Genomic DNA, 19,158 nt, shown 5'->3' with positions numbered 1-19,158 from the left:
CAGCTTTGTTGCTCGTCTCTGCACCCTCTCTAGCAGTATGATATCCTTCTTTAGGTATGGAGACCAATGCTGGATGCAGTATTCCAAGTGTGGTCTGACCATCGCTCTATAAAGCGGCATTATGACTTTCTCCGATCTACTCGTGATTCCCTTCTTTATCATGCCTAGCATTCTATTCGTGTTCTTTGCTGCCGCCGCACATTGCACCGACGGCTTCAGTGTCCTATCGATTAATACTCCCAGGTCCTTTTCCTGTTCAGATTTTCCCAGAGTAGCACCTGACATACTATACTTGTGTTCCTTATTTTTTCTGCCTAAGTGCATCACTTTGCATTTTTCTACATTAAACTTCATCTGCCATTTATCTGCCCAATTCTCCAATCGGCTCAAGTCATTCTGGAGTTCTTCACTGTCCTTCTGCGATTTGATGTGGGAGCAGGAGGATATTAGCGTCCATGAAGGGAGTACGGCTTAAACAAATGGTACATGAGCCCACTAGGGCCCAGGCCATCCTAGATGCTTACTAACGGGGAAAGTGTCTCGGAGGTCTCGGTGGGAGAAACGCTAGCCTCCAGTGACCATAACATGGTATGGTTCAACCTTAGGAAGAGCTTCCCTAGATCACAAACAAAGACGAGGGCACAGACCTCGCACGCATGGGAGATTTTGTCCAACAGACGCTACAAGATCAGGAGGAAACTGATAATGCGGAAGCTATGTGGTCAACCCTGAAACTGACCCTACAGGAGGCAACTACCCGTTACATAAAATCAGTTAATAAACAACAGAGAAACAAGAAACCTCAATGGTTCACGGATGAAATCTCATATCTCGTCGAGGAAAAAAAAAGAGCATTTCTTTCACACAAACGCACAGGGGAAGGAGAAGCTGACATTAAATACAGGACCAAGTCTGCAACGATCAAAACAGCAGTTAGGGAGGCCAAACTCCGAGTGGAAGAAAATCTAGCAAAGAACATCAAGAAAGGGGACAAATCCTTCTTCAGATATATTAGTGATAGGAAAAAGAACACCAGCGGAACAGTACGCCTTAGAACACCGGATGGAAATTATGTAGAAGCAGACTCCGACAAAGCCAAACTACTGAATGAATACTTCTGCTCAGTCTTTACCTGTGAGGCACCTGGACACGGACCTCAGCTGGAAGCAAACCCAACCGCGGAAGACCCATTTCAGAATTTCGAGTTCACACCAGCTGACGTTTACAGCGAACTGGCAAGTCTCAAGGTGAGCAAAGCCATGGGACCAGACAAATTACACCCAAGAGTGCTCAGAGAGCTGTGCGGTGTCCTGGCGGAACCACTAGCCATGCTCTTCAATCTCTCCCTACGTACGGGGAGAGTCCCCCTAGACTGGAAAACAGCCAACGTCGTTCCTCTGCACAAAAAGGGTAGCAGAACAGAGGCTGCGAATTACAGACCGGTAAGTCTCACATCGATAGTGTGTAAACTCATGGAAACACTACTTAAACGCAAGCTGGATATGATCTTGGAGGAGGGGAATCTGAGGGATCCCAATCAACATGGATTCACTAGGGGCAGGTCATGCCAATCCAATCTCATCGATTTCTTTGATTGGGTAACAAGGAAGTTGGACTCCGGGGAGTCTCTGGACGTAGTGTACTTGGATTTTAGTAAGGCTTTTGACAGTGTCCCACTGTAGGCTTCTAAACAAGATGAAATCAATGGGGTTAGGTGAGACACTAACTACATGGGTCAATGATTGGCTGAGTGGTAGACTTCAGAGGGTGGTAGTCAACGGCACCTTCGGAAGTGACCAGCAGAGTGCCGCAGGGCTCAGTCCTGGGTCCACTGCTTTTTAACATATTCATAAGGGACTTGACACGAGGGCTTCAGGGTAAAGTAACATTATTCGCCGATGACGCCAAAATATGTAATACAGTAAGGGAAAGTAATGTGCAGGATTATATGACGCAGGACCTACTTGCGTTGGAGAGGTGGTCCTCGACATGGCATTTAGGCTTCAACGCTAAGAAATGTAAGGTCATGCACCTCGGTAGCAGGAATCCGTGCAAAACTTACACCTTAAATGGAGAAACATTAGCTAGGACGACAATAGAACGAGACTTGGGAGTGATCGTCAGTGCAGACATGAAGGCTGCAAATCAGGTAGAAAAAGCATCATCCAAGGCAAGACAAATGATGGGATGTATCAATAGAAGCTTCGTCAGCAGGAAAACTGAGGTCATAATGTACAGAACCATGGAGAGACCTCATCTGGAGTACTGTGGGCAGTTCTGGAGGCCACATTACCGCAAAGATGTGCTTAGAGTCGAGTCGGTTCAGCGGATGGCCACTAGAAATATCTCGGGGCTCAAGGGTCTCTCGTACGAAGAGAGACTGAACAAATTGCAGCTCTACACTCTGGAGGAATGCAGGGAGAGAGGGGACATGATAGAGACGTTTAAGTACATCACAGTCGTGTCGAGGTGGAAGATGACATCTTCCTACTCAGGGGACCCTCGGCCACTAGAGGGCATCCGCTCAAACTCAGAGGAGGGAAATTTAAGGGTGATGCCAGGAAGTACTTTTTCACGGAAAGAGTGGTGGGTCGCTGGAACAAGCTTCCGGAGCAGGTGATCAAGGCCACTAGCGTGCTTGACTTTAAGAATAAATGGGACATCTACGTGGGATCCCTACAGAGGCCTAGTAAGGGGGTGGGTCAGTAGAGTGGGCAGACTTGGTGGGCTGTAGCCCTTTTCTGCCGTCATCTTTCTATGTTTCTATGATGGCCCGGCATAGCTTTGTGTCATCTGCAAACTTGATGATCTCACTGGATGTTCCATCCTCTAGGTCATTGATGAAGATATTAAATAAGATGGGCCCAAGTACCGAGCCCTGGGGCACACCGCTAGCCACATTTTCCCAGTCCAAGAACTTCCCATTTATGCCCACTCTCTGCCTTCTGTTCTCCAGCCATTTGCCTATCCATCTTAGTATATCTCCTTCTATTCCATGGCCCTGCAGTTTCCTGAGGAGTCTTACATGTGGAACTTTGTCGAACGCTTTCTGAAAATCCAAGTATATAATATCCACTGGTTCTCCATTATCAATTTGTCTGTTCACTGTCTCAAAAAATTGAAGTAGGTTCGTCAAGCATGACTTCCCTTTCCTGAATCCATGTTGGCTGGCTTTCATCAGGTCGTGTGTGTCTAGGTGCCGGGTTATGCTATCCTTGATCAGCGCCTCAACCATCTTCCCAGGGACCGACGTGAGACTCACAGGTCTATAGTTGCCCGGTACTCCTCTTGATCCTTTTTTGAATATCGGCGTGACGTTCGCTATCTTCCAGTCGTCTGGTATCTGCCCTGTTTTGATTGACAGATTGGCAAGTTTTTGGAATAGTTCTCCGATTTCCACTTTTAGCTCTTTCAAGACTCTTGGATGAATTCCATCCGGTCCAGGGGATTTGTCGCTTTTAAGTTTGTCGATCTGGCGGTATATCTGGTCCAAGTCCACGTCTACTGTGGTAAGGCTGTCCTCTGTTACTCCTTTGAACACTTTCACTGCTTCTGGAATTGTTGCAGTGTCTTCCTTTGTAAAGACAGACGCAAAGAATGAATTTAGTCTGTCTACGATTTGTTTGTCTTCCTTGATGTACCCTTTCCTTCCCTGGTCGTCCAGCGGTCCCACCGCCTCATTTGCGGGTTTTCTCCCTTTCACGTACTTGAAGAAGGGCTTGAAGTTTTTGGCCTTCTGCGCTATTTTCTCCTCATAGTCCTTTTTGGCATCCCTCACTGCCCTGTGACACTTCTTCTGATCACCCTTGTGTTTGTTCCAAATTTCGATTGTTTTCGTGCGTTTCCATGCTTTGAAGGAGTCCTTCTTTTCTTTTATGGCTTCCTTCACCTCTTTAGTAAGCCACACCAGCTCTCTTTTGCCTTTGGTTTTCTTTGGTTGGATATCCTTGGAATGTAGAGGCTTTGTGCTCTACATGGTCATATTTGTTTGTGTTAAATATGATTTTTACTGCAGTGTTTTGTACTATTTGAAGTCTTCTTATTTCCTTTTTTCTAATGCCTTTAAGGAGGGCATTACAGTAATCTATGCATGAAATAACAAGGGAATGGATTAAAATGTTAAGGGACGAGGCCTCTAACAATTTTGCTAAGGCTTTAATCATGTGTAATCGATAGAAACAACATTGGACGATTGTACTAATATGTAAGTGGTAAGTAAATTTACTATCGAATGTAACTCCCAATAATTTTAAAGAAGGTACCACTTTGATAGGTAGATTTTTAAGTATAAGAGGGGATTGAAGAGAAAGGCCATCTTTGAATGGAAAAATTATTAATTTTGACTTATTTATGTTCAAGGAAAGCTTGTGTGTGTTAAGCCAAGAGTTAATCTTTTCTAATTTTTTATTAATGAGAGATAACTGTAGAGGTTCTGTCTAAGAAGTACTTTTTGATCTTTAAAACCCGCAGTTCAGTATGGTATTGTTCCATCTGAATTTCATGATCCCGTAATTGTTTTGAAATTTCTCTTCATTCTGGCCAGCCTTCATTTGATCCAATTTCATCTGTAAATCCTGCTGATGTTTGCAGATGATACATGCCAAGGCATCAACCGTCAGAAGCATCAAGTCTATCAAACACCTAGACAAAGTTTCATTCTGATTTCTTACATATTCATTATTGTCCAAAAACCGTGTCTCTTTACGAATTCTTAATCCCCTAGGAACCCTTTGTGCATGGCAATACTCAACTAATCAGAGCTTTCTTAATTCTTTGTATTTCATCCCAATTACACGATAATGAATAATTATTCTCCCCCAGCAGTCTGTTACCAGTCATCAATGAAGCTATATGTTCCTCTGAAAGTCCTAATTTGGACTGCCATCCTAATGAAACCATTTCTCCCGTCTTTGTTGCAACTCAACTAAATATGCAAGGGAGTAAAAAAATTACCGTATTTTTCTCTCCATAAGACACACCTGACCATAAGACGTACCCACCTGTAGAGGAGGAAGAACCAGGAAAAAAAAATTCTGAACCAAATGGTGTGCTCTGTACCCTGTCCCCCCTCTAGTGGTCTAGTGGTAGGCCGGGACAGGGTACAGGGCACATCTAATGTAGGCATGTGTAGTGGCAGCCAGCCAGCTCCAAGGCAGTCAGCCAACCAGCCACTAGCCAACCCCAAGCCAGCCCCCCCCCCCCCCCCGTACCTTTTTTATCCATTCCGGCGGTCCATCGCACTTTCAGTGCTCCTGCCTCAGTTCTCCTGCTCTCTTCCGGCAGCGGCGCACAAGAAAGGCACGTGCTTTTTGGGGCTGCACTCTGAATGACTGCCATCAGTTCTCACAGGAGTTGCAGGATTTCAAACAAATGTTTGTCCTGGCCAAAAGCCAATTTTGCAGTTACATCATTAAGTTTGGCTACTCTGCCCTTCAGCTACTCTGCTCATGAACTCCTCATAAGTTAGAAAGCCGCTGTCACGAGCCAAAGAGACATGCTTTGCCACCTTCTCTGGCAGCCTGTTCATTACAATTTGTGTCTGGTTTGAAATCTGTTGTCCCATGGTTTAAAGCAATGGTCCAGATCAGTGTTCACTGTGCAATTTGATTTTGTTCATTTGTGCAGTTTCTTCAATAATGCTCTCTGCAAGTAAAAAGTTTTTCATCATAAGCACTCAAGAAGAGAAAACTCTCTTCAGAACACTCTGTGTATTTGTAAGTTCAGAAAACAGTAAAACTGACAGCAAGAGGAGGAGGAGGGCAGGATTCAGTTCATCAGGCTGTGGCCCAAAAGCTATTGCTTCAGAAGAAACACAGCACTTCCTCACTGCTGGGCTCGAGTTGGCTTTAGGCAACCTCCACCGGCACCCACAGGGCTTTCTCCATCCCATTAAGCAGAAATACCGTAGATACCCCTGCACGTGCACAGGACGGACATCCGCTTCAGCAGACCTGGTCCAAGATGGAAAGCGCGTGAGTGCCGGCCGTCGTTCCATATGCTACTGACAATCCCGCGCTTTACTGCTCATGGCCAGGCACACAGGATGGACATCCGCTTCAGCAGACCCAGACTGAGATGGAAAGTGAGCGAGTGCCGGCAGTCGCTCCATGCACTACTTCCAATCCTGCACTTTACCGCTCGTGGCCAGCCACACCTAGGGGCCCCACCTACAGTGCCGCCAGTCCCTACGTTCCACCGGCAGGGAAGAAAGCAGGGGAACTGAGGCAGGAGCGCGGAAAGCGTGCTGGGAGCCAGGAAGATGAAAAAAGGTACGGATTGTTTTTGGTATTTTTAAAATATTCGCTCCATAAGACGCACCCTTATTTCCACCCCCTTTTTGGGGGGTCTTATGAAGCAAAAAATACGGTACTTTGTACAACTGTGATAATTCAATCTACCACACTATCACAGATGAAAAAAATCATACATAAATTAATATGTAGTGCTCAGACCCACAACATATTAGTGTTCAATGTGAAGTGAACAAAGCATAGGTTGCCCAGTCAGATCATCATAGTACATACTTGTCCTACCACCGTTAAACCACTCAAAGATAAGAATCAAAAAAGCTGTAAACAGAAACTTATCTGTATGCACATGGTTAGATTAAAATAGGTCTAGTTGGCTGGGCTTATCCTATGCAAACACCATACAACAGAGCTCCTGAAGCTGAGAAACACAAGTCGATACCGTGACTCAAGTTTCGCAGTACCTTGTTTTTCCTCAGGGGAGGAAAGTACAAAACATAAACAACCACCATAAATACAAATTCAACAACTCTCACTTCTCTCAGACCTAAAGCAAAAATATGCATATACTCATAATAAACAATCGTATACATAATATATTACCTTATTCCAGCTTCTATCTACTCTGTGATGACAGAACAAACCAGGGCACAACCACACAAACAATTCAGAGAGAGAGCGGTGAAAACAGACCATTTAAAACCCAAACAGGGGAACGACATCATAGTACAGAGATAAGGGTATTGGCTAAAACTGTGCACACCCACTAAGACCATAGAGGATCTAGCCATTACAGCTGAAACCATTCAATTTCATTATTGAGCCCATACAAGTTAAAAATAAAACACTGTTCTTTTACCAGTAAATGTTGTGACACGTCACCGGAATACGAGGCGGCATGGAGCAGGACTCTTATCTTAACTCGCCTGCCCAGCCGGTGCAGAACCAAAGATGCAGTAACCCGGCCACTTCGAATACTGCTCAGCTATCCTTCATTTTATAGCATGTTTTATATGGCCAATACAGTACACCCCCCGCAAATTTGCAGTTAAAAGTTCACAGCCTCAGTCGTTCACAGTTTTTCACAGTTCTCTTCTTTAAAAAAAAAAGCTACACAATTGCCAAAGTCCCTGACTAGAGGCAACACTGCCAAGATTTTTGTTTTTTACAACAACCGGCAGCCTCTTTAATCAGGTGGTCGCTAGGGGAGGGAAGCCCTTTGCTGCTGCTGTCGTCAGAGAAAAAGAAAACGGCATCTGCGATTAGCACGAAAAAGAAGCATCCGGCTCCGGAGGCTTGCAGAACACCCACGTCTGCTTCATTTTCTATTTGCGATTTTTTTAAAATTTGCTGACACTCTAAGAACATAACCCCTGTGAATTTCAGGAGTATACTGTATACAGCAGGGGTGTCCAACCTGCAGCCCTGTGAAGTATTTTGTGCATTCCCGGTCGAGGGCGATGCAGTGTTTTCCTCTGCTGCCCCTGGGTGTTTACCATCATGCCGGCTCCCTCCTCTGTCTTGCTGCAGCGTTTGTGTGGCCCCAGAAACAATTTTTTTGGCAATTGAGGCCCAGGGAAGCCAAAAGGTTGGACACCCCTGGTATACAGTTTACTGCAGGAACATATTATACAGTAAACTACAGCATTAGATGTACAATCTGTATTATATAACAAAACAAATTTCTTCATTTAGGGATAGTGATGTCACTGCTGTTCCAAATAAACCCGCATTAAATTCAATGGCCCCACGCTCAATGACCATTTCCATAACAGGCTTCGCACTTGCATGTCTGATGATGCAATTGTTATCCCATTTTGCATCCCCTTGTGAATGCAAACTTGGGGACATCTACCAAACATGGGTGAACTTTGTCACACCTGTGCCCCAAATTTACGCCCTCAGCAGTCAGGTATTGACACGTTGATGACTTCTGGCGTGGTCCCTTTAGAATTAGGATGCCTTTCAAATTGGTTACCACTATCTCCAAGCTTTAAAGAACACCATGTAGTCAGAAATGCCTTGGTGAAAAATCATAAGCTTTATTTGACCACTGGCCTCAAAATCATAGTCCATCACAGGTTTCAATGTGAGCATGAAAATATAACCAAAAGAAAAGGTTCCTCAAAACAAACTTTAACTCTCAGTTGCCAGCCCTGAACTTTATTAGGCGCATTATATACAGTCCTCTTCACCAGAGTCTAAGGCTAGGCATACTTTATGCAGGCAAAAAGAATACAATCTTTTAGCTTAAATGCTTCCCTGTTGTACAACAGCTGAAATAAGCAGCTCCCTATTCCTGAGCTGCAGGAGGGGACTTTATGGCAGTAATTAATGAGCCAGCACTACTGGGCTGCTGGTACAGGTAGCCATGAGAAAGAGACAGAATCATTTATACTTCTGGGAAGCTGGTTCCTTAGCAGAACACACAGTTTTGCAGCATTAGGCAGGAGACAGTAAATACTGGTTCTCGGAGATGAACTCAATTCAAAACTAAGCTGGTGTTTAACAGAGGAAACATAGCAGTTTTACACTCAGAGATTTTCAGTATGTTTCTGAGAAGCATCCAAGCTGAATGCAATAAACAGGTTGCTATTGTAACCACAATCAGCTGATTTTCTCCCAGGGAGACCTGTGAATCAGAGAAACAGACATGCTGAGTTTCCTACTCAGCATTTGGCTTAATTTAGTCACTGTTTTGTACAGTGAAGGATACTGTCCCTTTGCTTAAAGTACAGTAGAAAAATGTAGAAAACTTTACAGTCCAAAGTTATCCTCTCTGGCGGCCCACACAGTCTGCTTACCAGAGGAAAAAAAAACAGCCGTGGAAAACATCCAAAAGATTCATGTTTGTTTCAAGCCACTTCCATTTGTTCTGTCCAAACCTCAGCAGCAGCACTATGGTCTTCCACGATCATAGCTTCATCTGGCTCTGAAGAAAAGAAACCTGAAGGAAGGTTTTCTCCAACTTGCTCATTTCTCATTTCCCAATCGGGGCTGTCTGCCTGGTCTGGGGTAAGCTCAATCCCGTTCTGAGCTTCCTGTCTCTCCTTCTGTCCTACCCTCCCCTCTGCTCTCTGCTGAGCCTCGCTTTAAGCTGAGGAAAAAAAAAAAAACAGCAGGGGAAGGGCTTTCCTTCCTCAGCCTGGGATGTTTCTCTGAGGGAAAACTGTCTGTCTGGTTTCTGCCTTACAGGAACTAGATAAAAGTAGGGCAGAGAATTCCTCCTTTGCTTTGGCACTGCCTTGGGTAAGGCAAAGCTTTCCTGTTCTGTCTTAGAGCTTCTTTTACAAAGGTGCGTTAGGGCCTTAACACGCGGAATAGCATGGGCTAAATTGTCACGCGCGCTAGCCGCTACCGCCTCCTTTTAAGCAGGTGGTAGTTTTTAGAGCGCGCTAAAAACGCTAGCACACATTTGTATAAGGAGTCCTTAATCTCATTTTCACATAGGGTAGTCAGCTAAATTACTGTTTTGGGCTCTGACCTGGTCTGCCCTTCTGCACCGCGGGTTGTATGTTTTCCTATATTTTCCTGTGATAAACCTTGGGTCTGCAGTAGGTTTGGCACAACTTGTAATACCGGCCAATGCTTCCTCACTATCTGGCATACCTTATAACTATCAGCAGAAAAAGGTAAAATATACACAAATGGATTGGCCCCTCTGGTCACTGTGGCATTAAGCAACCACTTCCTCTGGCAATTCATTGCATGCCGCTATGCCCTTCTCACTGTCCTTACTGGGTAACCCCATTGAACAAATTTTTGATATAATTTCCCTGCCTGGATATTTATTTATTTTTAAAATTTCTAAACCGTCTAGTTCCTAGGCGGTTTACAGTATATCCACATACACAATCCTTAAAAACATTACAAAAGAAGGACAAATCATTAAAAAAAATTTTTTAACTATTTTTATTCAAATTATAAGAATAATAAACAAGTCAATTTACTTGCTACAGGAAATAATAAATTAATTATTTAGTACACAAACTTGTGATCCAAGAAAAAGGAAAAAAAAAACCAAAGAAAATTATACATATATCAATAGGACAGAGTAGGATACATTGTTATAACTCCCAAACAGCCGGTTCGTTAAATTGACCACAACCCCTCCCCCCCTTCTTTAGCCACAATAAATTCAAGTAATTGTTTTGGCTCAAAATAGAGGAACATCCCCTCCCCCCCAAATGAGACACAACATTTTGATGGAAATTTCAAAATAAAGGATGTGCCTAATGCTATGATCCTTGATCTATACACCAAGAAATCTTTTCGTCTTTTCTGTCTCTCTTTAGAGATATCTGGAAGCAATCTGATTGTTGAGCCTAGGAAGGCATCATTCATGTACCTGAACAAACTCCAAGGCAAACGTCACTATTAGAGTAGTTTGTCAGATTTAATTCACTTTCCTGTGTTCTCACTCCTTCTCTAGATGGTAAACTTTCCTCTGATATTAACAAAATTTCTTTTAAATATCTCTGCATCATTTCTACTGGAGAAATTATCGGAGATTTAGGAAAATTCAACAAACTTAGATTATTCCTTCTATGCTTATTTTTTATATATTTCAATTTTCTTTGAATAAAAGATCTTTCTTTAATAATCTCCGACTCCAGCGACTTTATTTGACTAATTTGTTCTTCATGTTTCTTAATACACTCACTTTGTTCTTTTAACATTACCCCTTGTGTATTGACCTGAGAACTAATAGAGCAGGGGTGCCCACACTATTTGGCCTTGCGAGCTACTTTTAAAATGACCAAATCAAAATGATCTACCAACAATAAAATTTAAAAAAACACAAAGCACACTGTATGCAGAGAAAATGTTAATTATCATTTATATTCTGGGTTTCTTTCAAAGAGGTCAGGGCAGATGACTTTATGCATTGTCACCTCAGTAACAACTATACAAAAATAGACAAATATACCCCCTCCCTTTTTACTAAACCATGATAGCAGTTTTTAGCGCAGGGAGCTGCGCTGAATGCCCCGCACTGTTGTCGATGCTCATAGGCTCCCTGCACTAAAAACCGCTATTGCGGTTTAGTAAAAGGGGGCCATAGTGCAAAATATAGACAGCAGATATAAATTCTCAAAATGGACACATTTTGATCACTAAATTGAAAATAAATCATTTTTCCTACCTTTGTTGTCTAGTGATTTCATGAGTCTCTGGTTGCACTTTCTTTTTCTGACTGTGCATCCAATATTTCTTCCCTTCTTTCAGCCTCCTGTTTGCTTCCTCTCCTCCAGACCTCATTCCCTCCCCCAACTTTTTCTTCCTCTCTCCCTGCCCCCTCCCCTTTCTTTCTTTCTCTCTGCCATCTTCTTTCTTTCTGTCTCCCTGCCCCCCTTTCTTTCTGTCTTTCTCCATGCCCCATTTCTTTCTGTCTGTCTGTCTGTCTTTTTCTCTCCATGCCCCTTTCTTTCTGTCTCACTGCCCCCTTTCTTTCTGTCTTTCTCTCTCCATGGCCCCTTTCTTTCTGTCCCCGCATTCTTTCTGTTTCCCTTCTTTCTTTGTGTCTCCCTGCCCCCTTTCTTTTGTTGTCTTTCTTTCTCCCTGCCCTCCCCAAGCCACTGCTGCTGCAATTGGGGAACAGGCCCCCAAGCCACCGCCGCTGAGTTCTGAGCTCTCCCTGCTTCCCAGCACCATAAAGAGGATGCAGAAGCACTGGGCCAACCAGCTTTCCCCACCCGACGTCAGAATTGACGTTGGATGGGGAAAGCTGGTCAGCCCGGTGCTTCTGCGTCCTCTTTACGGCATCGGAAAGCAGGTAGAATGCAAAGACAACGCGAGTTTCATGGAGCCCGGGATGGGCTGCACAATTGACTTGCTTTGTCTTCATCGACCTTTTGAGCATCCCTGTAATAGAGGCACAATCAGAACCCACCATAGGCACAGCTTTTTTGAGGTTGGAGTCCATGGTGACAGCTTTCCACAAATCATCCATATTAACTTTAGCAGGCTTAATTAACTCCCCAAACTGTTATCTAGAGAAGGTAAGATCTCACCAGCTTCTGCATTGGGCTTCAGTGGGAGCCAGTCTCTTCAACTCTTCTGCTCTCACTGCTCCTCCGGGGTTCACCAGTTGTGTTTCTATGCAATCAAACTGCATTGCCTCCTCCTCTGAATTGCACCCACTCCCAGGCTAGAGAGGAGCCTGTCTCTGGATCAGGCTTAATGAAACCCGATCAAAACTGAGGTTCGCCGATAAAGTCAGTGCTCTTCCCGAGGTCTGGGGCGTCTCCTGTGATTGCCGCTTCATTCCATTGTCCAGCGTCGTTTGAATCAGATTTCTGGAGCTTCCAACCACCGAAGGTCCAGGTCGAGAAGCTCCATTCCTCTTCCCCATATCCAAAGCAACACCAGGTAAGTGTCCAAACGATGGAGAGAGGGGTGATTAAGTGGCGCTAATGCGGAGCTCAGCCGCACACGTATATCCTCATCGCCATCTTGGATCACAAATCATCAAAAATTAAGTTCACAATAATTCCTCAATCAAGACAAGTCAGACCCTATAAAAAAAGCATTAACAAACAATTGTGTTTTGAGGAGTTTTCTGAAAGTTCCTCTATCAGCACATTTCCTTAACTGCCCTACCATCGAATTCCATAATTTTACCCCAGCACAACAAAAAGTCATTGCACAGGTTTCTATATATTTCGGATTAACATTGGCCTTTAAGAAAGCAGAATTTTCAGAACACAGCAATCTTTTAGGCTGTTAAATGGTCATCTTACTTTTGAAATACGCTGGAATTGTACCATACAAAAATTGATGATAAATCATCACAATCTTATATTGTACTTTAAAAGCAACTGGCAGCCAGTGCAGTTGCTGAAGCCAAAGTGTAAAAACTGGCCCACTGGAATCCCTTGAAAGAGGGGTTTTGGATGGAAACTTTGATATAACAGGGTGTTTCTGTCGGAAGATTTATTATACAGTGTTGTGGTTAATCTGCTATTCAGATTTTTAATGAAAATATCCAAAAAGGGTATTTCACGGGCATTATCCTTAAATGTAAATTTAATATTCTGATCAAACATATTAAGCTCCTTCATAAATTCAAATAACTGATCTTGAGTCCCCTGCCAGATAAAAATTACATCATCTATAGACCGTTTCCATAACTAAAACCCTCTGTAATAAGCAGATGGATACACAAACATGTTTTCAAAATGAGACATGTACAAACAAGCAATAGAAAGGGCCGCTGAACATCTGAGCAGTATTCGGTGTGGCCGGTTTACTGCACCTTTGGTTCCGCAATGGCTGGAGGGGGGGCAAGGGGCAGACGAGATAAGATATGCTGTTTTGCTCCATGCTGCCTCGTATTCCGGTGACATGTCACATTTACTGGTAAAAGAACAGCATTTTATTTTTAACTGGCATACATTGAGCTCTGATGGGCTCAATAATGAAATCGAATGGTTTCAGCTGTAAATGGCTAGGTCCTCTGTGGTCTTAGTGGGTGTGCACAGTTTTAGCCAATGCCCTTATCTCTGTACTATGACATAGTCCCCCTGTTTGGGTTTTAAATGGCCTGTTTTTACCACTTTCTCTGAATTGTTTGGGGGATTGTGTCCTGGTTTGTTTTGTCATCACAGAATAGAAGCTGGAATAATATTATATGTAAGATTGTTTATTATGAGTATATGTATATTTTTGCTTTGAGTCTGAGATAAATGAGAGTTGTTGCATTTGTATTTATAGTTGGTGGTTTATGTTTTATAGCAGGGGTGCCCACACTTTTTGGGCTTGTGAGCTACTTTTTAAATGACCAAGTCAAAATGATCTACCAACAATAAAAAAAAAAACACAAAGCACACTGTATGCATAGAAAATGTTAATCATCATTCCTATTCCAGCGTTTTTCAAAGAGGTCAAAGCAGATGACTCTAAGCACTATCACCTCAGTAACAACCATACAAAAATAGACAAATATACCCCCTCCCTTTTTACTAAACCACGATAGCAGTTTTTAGTGCAGGGAGCTGCGCTGAATGCCCAGCGCTGCTCTCGACACTCATAGACTCCCTGCGCTAAAAACCTCTATTGCGGTTTAGTAAAAGGGGACCTTAGTGTAAAATATAGACAGCAGATATAAATTCAGACACATTTTGATCACTAAATTTAAAATAAAATCATTTTCCCTACCTTGTCTGGTGATTTCATGAGTCTCTGGTTGCACTTTCTTCTTCTGACTGTGCATACAATCTTTCTTCCCTTCTTTTAGCCTGTATGCTTCTTCTCCTCCAGACCTCATTCCTTCCCCCCAACTTTTCCTTCCTCTTCCCTGCCCTTTCTTTCTCTCTGCCTCCCTTTCTTTTTTTTCTGTTTCTCTTCTTTCTCCCTGCCCTCCCCCAAGCCACTGCCACTGCCATTACCATCTGGGACCAGGACCCAAACGCCACCAATAACAGGCCCCAAGCTCTCCCTGCTTCGGCCAACCAGCATTCCTCTCCCCGACGTCAATTCTGCCGTCGGGAAGAGGAAGGCTGATCAGCCCAAGATCGTGATCAACCTATTGGGGGAAATGCTGCCGGGTCCTGCCTTCGCGGAAACAGAAAGTAGGCAGGACCCGGCAGGAACAAGAACAAATGCTTCACTAACCTGTCTCCCGCATTAGCCCGTAGCGAACGCTTGCTTCAGGGCTCTCAACATGTGCGTGCAGGCTTCCTTTCTCCCCCCCCCTCCCCTTCCCCGGACATAACACGTTAGAGCCCGGAGCATAAGTTCACTAGGGGCTGAATTCTCCAAGCCGGTTTTTTTGGGGGTTTTTTAAATGTTCAGCAGCAGCAGATTACAGCTGGGCGGACCACCCAGCTAAAAGGCCCTAGGGAGAACACTGGAGAGGAAGGCTGATCGGCCCGTAGATCAGGACGGCAACACGAGTGCGATCGACTCGAGTTGCCTTCCTGAGCTACTGGTCGATCGCGATCGACGCGTTGGGCACCCCTGTTTTATAGTTTCCCCTCCTGAGGGAGTAAGATACTGCAAAACTCGAGTCTAGGGGTCAACTTGCATTTCTGAGCTTCAGGAACTCTGATGAATGATGTTCGTATAGGATAAGCCCAGACAACTGGACCTATTTTGATCTAACCACGTGTATACAAATACCGTATTTTTCACTCCATAAGATGCACTTTTTCCATCCTCAAAAAGAGGGTGGAAATAAGGGTGCGTCTTATGGAGCGCATACCCAACCCCTCCTTACCTTTTTTTAAATTCTGGCACCCTCCCTCACTAGATGCGGCTGCCTGCCTGGTCCCCACTGGTTTCCGCGAGCACTGTGTGCCTCCGAATCCTCTTCTTTACACTTTTAATGGGGCGGGGGGTGGGAGGGAGGCCAAGAGCTGCCCTGCTGAATTAAAAATAGGTCCGGGGGAGGGGGGAGAGGCCGGGGCCTGCCTGCCCTGCCAAATTAAAAATAGGGAGGGTGGAGGGAGAGGCCGGGCCAGCCGGCCTGCCTGTCTGCGGTGAGGCCTGCCTGCCTGCCTGGGTGGGAGGCCTGGAGGGGGGGGAGTGGACTGCCTGGGAGGGGGGAGGCCTGCCTGCGTTCCCTGTCCCTACCTGCCTGCCAGCCACTAGACCTGCCTCCCCTGTCCCGGCCTACCACTAGACCACCAGAGGGGGAACAGGGTACAGAACCTGGTAGGGAGGGGAGACAGGGTGCAGAGCTTGGCAGGGAGAATTTGGTTCAGAATGTTTTTTTTCTTGTTTTCCTTCTCTAAATCTAGGGTGCGTCTTGTGATCAGGTGCATCTTATGGAGCGAAAAATACAGTAAGTTTCTGTTTACAGCTTTTTGGATTCCTATCTTTGAGTGGTTTAACGGTGATAGGACAAGTATGTGCTATGATGGTATCCCTTGTCTGGGCAACCTATGCTTTGTTCACTTCACATTGAACACTAATAGGTTATGGGTCTGAGCACTACATATCAGGTTACTATATTCAAGACAACTAAGAACCATCAAATGTATCAAAGTCCTAGCTGGTTGATCAAAATAGTATGTACATTTTGCAATGATTATGCATGTCATAAGAATTTTATAATTAAATAAATTTATCTGGAGGGATCAGAATAGAAGGGGGAGAAAGAGGAGGAGAAAATGGAAAGAGGAGAATGGCTATGAGAGTGATGAAAATGTATAGGTGATGATGATGTCCATCATCATCTGCATGCTCCTTTTCAACATCCTAGATTTACCTATGTGAGTTATTCATGACATGTGCATAGAACAATTTCTTAAAAAAAAGAGACAGTCTCCTGTCTAAAGTAGAACACCTGTTCACCAAACCACATTTATGTATTTACTAAACTTAAGCTGCTTTGTCTTAGGGTATCTTTGTAACCCCTGTCAGGGACAATCTCTTGGAATGGATAGCCACCGTACAAGGCCTTAAAGATTCAATATGGGAAGGTCAGTTTCAACTCATCAATAAAAGAAACCGGATAGAACGATGATTGATTTTGGCATGCAATTAGCTGGATATGATTAACTTGTCTCTTAATTCTGTATCATTTTTAAAATGTGTGCATTGCTTTACAAAAATCTGTGAGAAAATGCAAGAAGTTTTGAACTACAAATATTTTTAAAATTGTTTTTTTTAAATGCTAACTTGTTGGTCAAATTAGTCCTAGATATTCAGTGCCAAGCCATATCTGACTAGTGACACTGAATATCTGGGGCTAACTGTTCCTATGCTAGTCACTGGAACTTACGTGGGTTCCAGCCAATGATAAGCCAGGGCCAACATAAGACAGTTATGTGGATACTATCAGCCAGAACCAGCATAACAAAAAATGGACACCTGTTTTTCACCTTCACACTCTAGTCCCAATGCTCACATCCCTTCCCATCCCCTTCGCCAAGCAAAACAACCCCACCAACTCCCACTCTTCCTCCATGCAAGATAGCACCCCCCCCCCCAACTCTGTGGGCCTAATTGCAATCCCTGCAAATAGCTGCCATAACCTTTCTGAGGAAGCTGTAAGGGCCAGGAGTGAGTGGGCTTTGCTCCTGCCCTGATTGACTCTGCCCTGCTGGATCACCAGGGATTGCAGTAGGTCTAGAGAGGGGGTAGGAGAGGGGGGGTGTTTCACTTAGGGGAGGGTCATGGGTGGAGCATCAAAACCAGAGTAGGAGGGGTGATCAAGGTGACTCAGCAGGGTTTTTGTTTTGTTTTGTGAGTGCCTTGATATTGTGGCAGGCAAAAGGTGCCAAGCCCTAAGACATACAGTATGCTAGTCAATAACAACCCTGCCACTGGTTGCAATTCTGTATAGAGAAAATGGGTAATACGATGTTTATAAGGACCTCTATATGCCAAAACTTTAAAGATTCTCAAAGGTGTTAAAAAATAGCTACTACTTTTATGCTGTTTCACACAGATTTTAACAAAATTTATCAAAAGATCATTTTCTGTCAATTAAATGAAGTTTCCATCTGAGAATTCTATATGAATTTCTTACTCGGGGTTGGAAGTGAGCATATCATAACATATTGGAGGAATCAGATCATAGGTCCGCATTCTGAATTTGATGTTATAATCATCTATTCTCTACCCCTCCTTCCCACCCTCTAAATTGATTATCTACTAGTGCAAAAAATGCCTTTTTCGTATGTGTTATATATGCAAACCCCTTTTTAAAAAAAATTTCAATCAATAGAATATCCTTTAAGAAAGAAGGCAACACTTATATCTTGGGTGGAACCAGCCACCACCAACGTTGGGATGTTGAATATAAACTCCCGATGCCTATCAGTAAATGCGTTTCAATCTTGCACGGCTCTTCCTCGGGGGATTTATAGAGAATAGCTGCCTCTTTGGAAACTAAAAACTGTGTAAAAATCTACAAGAACCACTGAAAAGTGTCATGCATACCGTTGCAACATTAAAGACACCCATTAAACTATTACAAGCAGCACCCATACATTCATATAACTAACACTCAAATGCAAAATAAAAGCAAATAACGGACTCAACATCATCGTCAAACACACATCGCAAATCATACAACCCTTTCATTTAAAGAAAAATACCAGCATTAAACCTGGAAACCATAATGTTAAGTAAAAAAATTAACTCACCAATCTTATTCTTCCAAATTAATTAAATTGAAGAAATGCTTGTCGGGGAACCGACGGTCTGCAAATCTTGATATGAAAAGAACGCCGTCGAAGTTCCCCAGTTTAAAAGGGCCAATGGACAGCGTGTGAGTGGGGAACATAATGATGTCAAACTTCTAATTGGCACAAACGGCCCCAATGAAACCCCAGCAAATTACAGCATGCCAAAATATACAAAAGGCAATCCATGTCATTGATTAAAAATAACATGAACTGGTATTTGTAGACTTCAGAGTTATGACCATGTGATTTACAAAAGTCTAAAGCTGGTTACACAGCTGATTGCTGACGTGCATGCTGTTACGCACATCATGTATCGCCACGCCCCCAAACCTTTGATCTACAGTCTTCCCATTGAAATTAATATTTTATATATAGACATAAAAATTTAAAGATGTGCTGAATTAATTATTAAATTAATTAATTATATTAAATATTTGAAAAAATATTAAAAAGAAAAAACAAACCTCCTCCACCTCCCTTATAATCTATTTTATCTATTTTTGTAGTATCTAGGATATGTTCATATAATAGAGAATTCAAGTCAATGAATATATATCTATCCCACTGAGAAAGCAATTATAAATAAATTGATATGAGAATCAATGTATCCAAATGTGTGTTAATATTAAAATGAATTAATGTATGTTTATGTAAATCCAAATGTATATGTATGCATGTTCATGTGTACCCCATGTGTCCATCTCAGGGCAACATTTACCGCAGGGCTCGGTCCTGGGCCCGATCCTATTCAACATCTTTATAAGAGACTT

The 19,158-nt window shown here is 43.3% G+C and overlaps 1 protein-coding gene across 5 annotated transcripts in view; it reads left to right on the top strand.

Annotated features, from left to right (window-relative positions):
* The window catches only part of UBE2U (ubiquitin conjugating enzyme E2 U), a 355,232-nt gene that overhangs the window by 61,210 nt on the left and 274,864 nt on the right, over window positions 1-19,158 (top strand). For 4 of the 5 annotated variants that reach the window (XM_033918277.1, XM_033918287.1, XM_033918269.1 and 1 more), the window contains one exon: window positions 16,594-16,675. The exons of the other annotated variant lie outside the window; for it this stretch is intronic. In XM_033918277.1, coding sequence (XP_033774168.1) covers window positions 16,594-16,675 — 82 coding nt within the window. The remainder of the gene's footprint in view (window positions 1-16,593; window positions 16,676-19,158) is intronic. 5 annotated transcript variants of the gene reach the window in all.

Source organism: Geotrypetes seraphini, chromosome 1 (genome assembly GCF_902459505.1).
Source record: "Geotrypetes seraphini chromosome 1, aGeoSer1.1, whole genome shotgun sequence".
NCBI classification, from domain to species: domain Eukaryota; kingdom Metazoa; phylum Chordata; class Amphibia; order Gymnophiona; family Dermophiidae; genus Geotrypetes; species Geotrypetes seraphini.
Note: the sequence above shows the minus strand (reverse complement) of the source record. Positions and strands in the feature narration are given on the sequence as shown.